This window comes from Crotalus tigris, unplaced genomic scaffold (assembly GCF_016545835.1).
Source record: "Crotalus tigris isolate CLP2741 ecotype Arizona unplaced genomic scaffold, ASM1654583v1 scf7180000017977.1317863, whole genome shotgun sequence".
NCBI lineage: Eukaryota > Metazoa > Chordata > Lepidosauria > Squamata > Viperidae > Crotalus > Crotalus tigris.
In genome coordinates, this window is record NW_024096755.1 from 121,889 (window position 1) to 130,145 (window position 8,257).

General features: G+C 47.8%; 1 protein-coding gene across 1 annotated transcript; it reads left to right on the plus strand.

The window, feature by feature from the left end:
- Nucleotides 1-1,979: 1,979 nt before the first annotated feature.
- LOC120309014 (uncharacterized protein K02A2.6-like) lies at nt 1,980-4,277 on the plus strand (the record flags this gene model as incomplete). Its single annotated transcript, XM_039345791.1, has 4 exons — nt 1,980-2,097; nt 3,328-3,353; nt 3,456-3,485; nt 3,555-4,277. Coding segments are annotated over 4 exons (897 nt in total), but the record flags the coding sequence as incomplete, so codon positions are not given.
- Nucleotides 4,278-8,257: the final 3,980 nt, after the last annotated feature.

Here is an 8,257-nt window from a genome sequence, read left to right on the forward strand (position 1 = left end):
GGGTCTAGGCCAGGCAAGGGCTCCCTTCTGGGCATCCCAGAGCCATCTCTACCTGTGCTGATGGGGCTGCACTGCAGAAGGGAGATGGCAGCGGCTCTGATCCCCCCTGCTAGCTGCCCTTCTCCAGCCCCCTGCCTGACGCCCATTCTACGCAATCCTATGTGACCATGGTGTGCATGAGAGGCTCAGCCGGCAGGGGGGAACTTTCCTCCACAGAGTTGTCTCAGCCCTCCCACCCACTCTAGCCAGACCCCCTTGCCTTCCCACAGCCAGGACCTGCTGACCCCCCCCTGTTGTGTCCTGAGCCTGCAGAGGCAGGCTCGGGACGTTGCAATGGTCCCAGGCAGTTGTAAGCTGCCCGGGACCAGACTGGCTGGCGCCAGCGCTCATGCACATGCGCAAGGCGCGCCGCACGCCTAAGTGTTGCTTTTTGGCCCGGGATTTGTCTTTAAGAGAGGCTGAGAGGCTTGTGCTGCTCAGAGTTGTAACAGGGGCTATTGAAGACTAATAAAGAGTTCCTGAAACCACAGAATGTCTCGAGCCGTCATTGCCATTAACCGAGGACTCAACAATGGCGACGAAGGTGGGATTGCCTTACAATTACACAAAGAATTGTAAGCTTACCCCGGAGTCCTGAGACAGCGAGGAAACGGCATTAAATTCAGCAACTGCCTGCCAATACAGCTTCATTGGAGGTAAGCTGGCTGATAGACCCTTCCTGCTTTACTGAAGATGGCAAAGATAGGGAAACTTTCTGAGTTTGATGTTACACATCCAGATAGATGGGAATCTTATGTGGCCCGAGCAGAAAATTATTTCAGAGTTAATCAAGTAAGAGAAGATGGCTTAAAGGCCACCACCCTACTGTGTGTTTGTGGTCAAGATGCATTTGAAATCGCTGAAAATTTAGTAGCCCCTGCACCCCTTGAATCTGTTACCTACACAGATTTAAAGAAATTATTAAAAGAGCATTTTCAACCCAAGTTATCTGTTATTGCTTGGAGACATACTTTTGAACAGAGGGATCAACGGGCTGGCGAATCAGCTAAAGAATACATTGCTGCATTAAGAAGAGCAGCTAAGCATTGTGAGTTTATAGACTTAGAGAAAAGGCTGAGAGACAGATTTGTATGTGGACTGAGAAACCGAGATGTGAGCAAAGACTTTTCGCTAAAGAAGACATATCGTTCCAAGATGCCTTGAGAGAGGTTACTGCAGAAGAGGCAGCAAGTGGGGCAATCAAGAATATGAGGCCTCTCAGAAGTACTCCAGAAGCTGTTTCCATGCACCACGAGGGAGTCCAAGGAAGCTCGGAAGAGGAACCTGATGAAGAAGTAGATCATCTCTACCCAACCAAAGAAGGGAAGCAGAGGGAAGGCAAAGAAAGGTCTTCACCTGTACCCAAGTGCTTCAGGTGTAGAGGTCGCCACAAGAGGACTGACTGCAAGTTCCGTTCTGTAATCTGTAGAGCATGTGGGAAGCAAGGCCACATAGCAGCTGTGTGTCTGAGCCATCAGAGGGTATAACCCCGAGAAGAATTGTGCCTGAAAGGTACCAGGGTCCCCAGCCAAAACAGGGTGGGTTTCTGTGCTTCACGAAGAAGCATTTATAGGACAGGCACACACAAGCCACTTAAAAAGAAATTGTCACTTAAGGTGAAGTTGCAAGGGATTCCATTGGTCATGGAACTAGACACTGGGTCTGCACTTTCAATCATTTCCATTCACACATTCAGAAAGATTTGCTCTGGTAGTGGTTTTCAGGCCAAGCTTAGGCCTTCTAATATAGTGCTAACAGACTTCCAAAACTCCAAAGTGTGTGTTAAGGGGGAGGCCACCCTTAACGTGCAGTATAAGGATTTTGAAGGTCCATTAGATGTGTTGATAGTGGGGGGTGAGCGCACGAGTCTCATAGGACTCAATTGGTTTGAGGCCTTGGGAATACAAGTTACAGGGCTCAATAGCATGTAAACAGTAGATTTACAGGAAGTCTGCAAAGAATTTGCGGATGTTTTCAGCCCACAGCTGGGCACATACAAAGGGCCCCCAGTCTCTTTGAAGTTGGACCCCACTGTCACTCCGATCAGAGTAAAAGCAAGAAGGGTACCTTTTGCTTTAAAAGGGAAAATTGATGCTGAATTGGACAAATTAATTCAGCAAGGAATCTTAGAACCTGTTGACTCCAGTCCTTGGGAAACTCCCATAGTCACGCCTCTTAAGGCTAATGGGGACATTCGCACCTGTGCAGATTACAAATGCACTCTCAATAAGGCATTGCAACAACATGCCTATCCTGTACCTGTAGTCAGCCATATTCTGGCCTCCCTCAAGGGGGGACATGTTTTTGCAAAGCTTGACTTAGCACAGGCTTATCAACAGCTGCCTGTTGATGAAGCTGCTGCTGTAGCACAAACCATTGTAACTCATAGGGGGGCATTCAAAGTTAAGAGACTACAATTTGGAGTAAACGTAGCTCCTGGAATTTTCCAAAGTGTAATGGAAAATACTTTGAGAGGTTTACCAGGGGTTTGCCCCTATTTTGATGATGTCTTAATTGCTGGAGACTCCACCCAAAATCTAGCTGAGAGATTGAGGGCTGTCCTGCTGCGGTTCCAGAAAACAGGACTCAAGCTTTAAAAGGACAAATGTAAAATTGGGGTGCCTTCTACAGATTTTCTGGGATTCAAAATTGATGCCAATGGGATTCATCCTGCTGAGTCCAAATTAAAAGCTATCTTGCAAGCTCCTAGACCTAAGTCCAAAACTGAACTGCAAGCTTTTCTGGGACTCTTGAATTTTTATAATTCCTTCATTCCTAATAAGGCTAATGTAGCTGAACCACTTCATAGGCTTCTGGACAAACAGGTAGTGTGGCAGTGGTCACAGGCACAGGAAGCAAACTTCAATGAGGTTAAGGCCTTACTAACGTCCAACAATGTGCTTGCACACTTCAATGAAACTCTTCCTGTGTGCATTGCTTGTGATGCTTCTCCTTATGGAGTAGGAGCAGTACTCAGTCATCTCAGACCAGATGGAACTCAGGTTCCTGTTGCATATTATTCCAGAACATTGTCCTCTGCTGAAAGGAATTATGCCCAGATAGACAGGGAGGCCCTAGTTGTTGTTGCTGGAATTAAAAAATTCCATGATTTTTTGTATGGCAGACGTTTCACAGTCTACAATGATCATAAGCCTTTGTTGGGGTTGTTTACCGCTAACAAACAGACCCCCCACATCATCTCCCCCAGGATGCTCAGATGATCAATATTCCTGTCAGCTTATGACTTTTCTCTAATTCACAAACCTGGCAAGGAAATGGGCCATGCTGATGACCTCAGTAGATTACCCTTACAAGTAGTAGAGGCTGATCCTGCCCCGGAAATCAACATCCTTTCAATTCAGGCACTGTCTGAATCACCTCTAAACACCAGGGATGTGGCTGCTGAATCAGCCAAGGATCTCACACTTTCTCGTGTCTTATCCTGGGTTTTGTCTGGTTGGCCAGAGAGTTGTCCAGGCACTGAGTTTCAGAGTTTCTGGCTGAAAAGGAATGAGTTATCCACTTTCCAGGGTTGTCTGCTGTGGGGCAGCAGAGTTGTCATTCCTACCTCAATGATGTCTAGGGTCTTAGGTTCCCTTCACGAGGGTCATCCTGGCATTGTACGAATGAAGGCACTTGCACGCAGCCATTTATGGTGGCCTGGATTAGACAAGGAAATTGAGGCTAAGGTGCACGCTTGCCGCCTTTGTCAGCGCTCACGCCCAGAAATGCCCCAGGCTCCTGTGCATAGATGGGAAGAAACACAGTCTCCATGGTCTAGGGTGCACATTGATTACGCTGGGCCCTTTCAGGGTCAATTCTTCTTGGTCCTGGTTGATAGCTATTCAAAATGGCTTGAGGTTGTACCTTTCTCCTCCACTACCACTGCAAAGACTATCCAAGTACTAAGGGGAATTTTTGCTGCACACGGGTTTCCGGATGTTTTGGTGTCTGACAATGGCCCTCAATTCACTTCTTCCGAATTCCAAGCTTTCTTACAGGCCAACATGATTCGTCATGCCACCTCTGCGCCCTTCCACCCTTCCACCAACGGGATGGCTGAATGGATGGTCCGCATCACCAAGGATGCTTTAAAGAAACTGACCTATGGGGACTGGCATCACAGGTTGGCTGACTTCCTCCTTGCTTACCGCACTACACCTTCCACTTCTACGGGAAGAAGCCCAGCTGAACTTCGCTGGGGGCGCAAACTGACTACTAAACTTGACCAGTTGCACCCGGACAGACTGCCTCCTAGGGGTACACAACCCAGGGCATCAAGGCAATTGCAAGTGGGTGCCCCTGTATGGACCCTTAACTACGGGCCAGGTTACTTGTGGGTTCCTGCTCTAGTTTGCAAGGTTACAGGTCCTTTGTCCTACCAGGTCTCCTTGGATGACGGTCGTATCCTGTGACGGCATATCGACCAGCTGCGTACAAGACTGGACTTACCTTCAGAGACTCCTGGTTCTTTTCCAGAGGGGAGGGGGACCCCTATGGACAAAGGGAAGGGTGTTGGCAGCAACCAGCCCCAACAGAGAGGCCACAGATGGTCTATCACAAGATTCCGCGAGTGTTCCGAACAGGAATTCAGGGGAACCAGCTAGCGCACAGGCTACAGTGCATACTCCAGCCAGGGAGTCACCCCGGGGGCATAATCATTACACACTTACACCTTTCAGCACTCCAGTCAGGGAGAATAACCGGGAGCATCCTAATAACTTAAACATTGCAAGAGAGCTGGCACACAATCAATGCAATTGGCCCAACATCGCCACCATCCCCAGAAAAGGACACTTCCACAGGGAAGTGATAGAAGGGCCAAATCTAGATCCTGAACCCTCTAATTCAACGGAGGGGGCAACTGAGTTTTGGGACAGTACTGAAATTACAGACAGTCCTGCTATGGAACTGGGGAGTGGAGGAAGGCAGCCTCATGCTAGGTCCAGTGTGGGCTCGAGAGACTCTTCAGAGTTGCCCAACAGAGGCAGCCTCCTAGAGGGGACAGAACGCCTGCAACTAGGCAGGTCAACCAGGTTAGAGAGAGAGCAAAGTCCTGGTCTGACGAGCCGGTGGGCAAGCAAGCAGGCCAGGCAACAGGGCATGGTCCATGGGGGCCACCAGGGTCTGAGAAAGGGGGTGAACCTATAGCCTCCTCTGGACAAAGTGTACCTGGGAATTATCAAGGCCTACGCAGATCAAAGAGAGATAAGAGGTCTCCCAAATATCTTGAAGATTTTATAACTTTGCTGGCCAAGCAGAAACAGTAAGAGTGTGTTTCTGTGGAAGCCGGAAATGGGACACTGGGAAGTAATGCCCAGAACAATAGCATGGTACCATTGAGCAAGGGTGGGCACACCACGCTCGTGTTGAGGTCGCGTGTAATTATTCATGTAGTCTTAGCCAGGGGGGACGGGGTGTTGTGTCCTGAGCCTGCAGAGGCAGGCTCGGGACGTTACAATGGTCCCAGGCAGTTGCAAGCTGCCCGGGACCAGACTGGCTGGCACCAGCGCTCGTGCGCATGCGCGAGGCACGCCGCGCGCCTAAATGTTGCTTTTTGGCCCGGGATTTGTCTTTAAGAGAGGCTGAGAGGCTTGTGCTGCTCAGAGTTGTAACAGGGGTTATTGAAGACTAATAAAGAGTTCCTGAAACCACAGAATGTCTCGAGCTGTCATTGCCATTAACCGAGGACTCAACACCCCCCATCCTCCTGCACCCACCCCAGTCCAAAATTCTGCAGCCCCCTCCTCAACCATACCCTCCTTCCCCCACCCTGCTGGGACCTCCTGCCCCCATCCCAGCTGACCCCCCGAGAAGCCCATCCTGACCAAAGCGGAGGAAGGTGAGGTGGAGAACTGGGTGTTAAATTATTTGAACCCACCACTTCTTTCTAAAGCAACCTCTCCAAAGGACTGAGACTGAGTAAGCCTCCATCTTGCTGGCAGCAGACCCTTTGTGTCTGTGGATGAGTTTACCAGACCCTGCCCAGTTGAGCAGGGGTAGTAAAGGGAGTTTTGAGTTTGAGCTCAAGGGCTGCTTTGGAAAGAAGGTGAGTACCTCTAAATTATAACTTTAAAACCCAGGAGAGCGAGGGAAATGTATGTATGGCTGTGTGTGTGAAAGAGAAGACCCTTTCCCCAAACAGAGTTGGATCTTGCGCCCTCTGGCCTTTCCTAACCGCCAAAAGATCTGTTCAACCAACAGATTCTGGAAAGCATAGGGGTTTGGCTGGAGTGCAGGACCTTTTGTAAGGAGAAGGGAGAGGCTGTGTGAAAATGGAATGGAAAAGTGACTGAAAGAATTGGATTTGGGCAACCAGCTGGGAAATCAGTGAGCAAAGCCCAGATCAGGATTAGGAGGTGCTGGTACTCACTTCTTGGAAGAAGCAACAGGTCCTCCCAGGATCTCCTGAGTCTGAAAACCATTGTGGGAAAAGTGAAAGCGGGAAAGTATGAACAGGAAGTGTAAAGTAGTGTGAGCAAGGAAAAGGCCATTGGAAGGAGGTGCCCATACTCACAACATAGGGGAGCGGCGGGTCCTCCTGGACCCCTTTTGGGTCCAAAAACCGTGGCAATGTTCCCTTGAAGGAAGTGCCCATACTCTACTAGGGAACCAGAGTTCTCCCAGACCATTCTTTAAATTTTTGGTCTGAAAACTGATAGGCAGAGCAGTAAGTTTAGTCATGGGGAAAGACCCAACTAAGCCATTTGAACCCCACATTGAAAGGGAACATAGGAGGCTTAGGGTCAGGCCCAGATCCCCTCTAGGAAATTGTTGGTGGTGTGAGATGAGAGGCGAGTGCCCGTCCTATCCAGTATGAATTAAAAATGATAAAGGGAAATTTGTAAGGAATGGGCTTTGCTCAGGGCTTTGCTGGGAAACCAATTTGGCTAAATAAAGGTACTTAAAAGAAAAAATAAAATAAAATATAGGAATAGTGATTTCTCTCTCCTCTCTCTCTCTCTCTCTCTCTCTCTCTCTCTCTCTCTCTCTCTCTCTCTCTCTCTCTCTCTTTCTTTCTTTCTATGCAACCAAGTGATACGCTTAAGATTGGTACCTTCCCTAATTTGAGCTGACTGAGATTTATGGTGGGAATGACCAGAATGTGTAAAACTAAGAGTTCTGTTTCCTATGCTGTTCTCTTTCCCTTGTCTTTGTGTGTGCATGTTTGTCAAAGTCTTTGTGTATGAGGTAAAAGTAACTGTTAAATGTCTATAATCTAAAGAGGAAGGAATTTTAAATTCTGTTAGAAAAAAAATCGGTAAAATAAGCAAAGCAAAGGAAAATTCCCTCACTCCAATTTGTCTGGCCAGCAAAACAGGAGGAAGAGAACTGTGTTCCTTTTTTTTTTGTCCTTCTCTCTCTATATTTGTAAGAATGGCCCAAAGTTATCAGGAGGGAATATTTTAAGTTAATTCACAGAAAAAAATCATTCTTGCACATATTGTATGTGTTTAAGTGGGTTTCATCTGTCAACTTAACATCTTGATCCTGTGGATCAAGCAGCTACGATGACTGCTTTTCACAAAGCAGCCCATTCCTGGGTTGTGTAAAAGCCGCAGGACTTTTATAATCAGCTGTCCTGCGGCTTGAATCTCTTCCCTGGGAGAAAGGGAAGAGAAGAGCTGCTCAGGTAGAGGTAAGAGCTCCCCTGGATCCCCATAATTTCAGGGATCGGAGGGTAGAACTCCCTCGGAGCCTGAGCCAACTCCGCACTCCAGGACGTCTTTGTCCCGAAGTTCTGGGATGAAGCAAGGCACCGCTCCCACATCTGCTTTTTTTGGAGGCTTGTGAGTATTCAAATGCAGACGGAGCAGATCAGGAGAAAGTGGATTTAAGATTTATTGTGACTTTAACTCCTGCAAGCATCTTCCCCCCCCCCTTTTTTGTTTACTTTCCTTTTTGAAGAAAGGGAAAATGAAAGGCAAAATGGCGACTGTCTTTCTTGTTTGACTTTGTAACAAAGTTAAAAGTTCACGTTTTAAATATAGAGGCAAGAATTTTGTTCCTCTTTCTTTTTTTTATTATTATTTAAAGAACTGTGATATTATAGAGGCAAGAATTTTGCTCCTTTGAACTTAACAGAATGGCTTCAAAACGTTTGGTCTCTGTCCCTAAAGCTTCCATCTCCTCCCCAATGACTCAGCCTGCTTCTCAGTCTAAACCAGGGGTAGTCAACCTTGGCTCTTTTATGACTCGTGGACTTCAACTCCCAGAA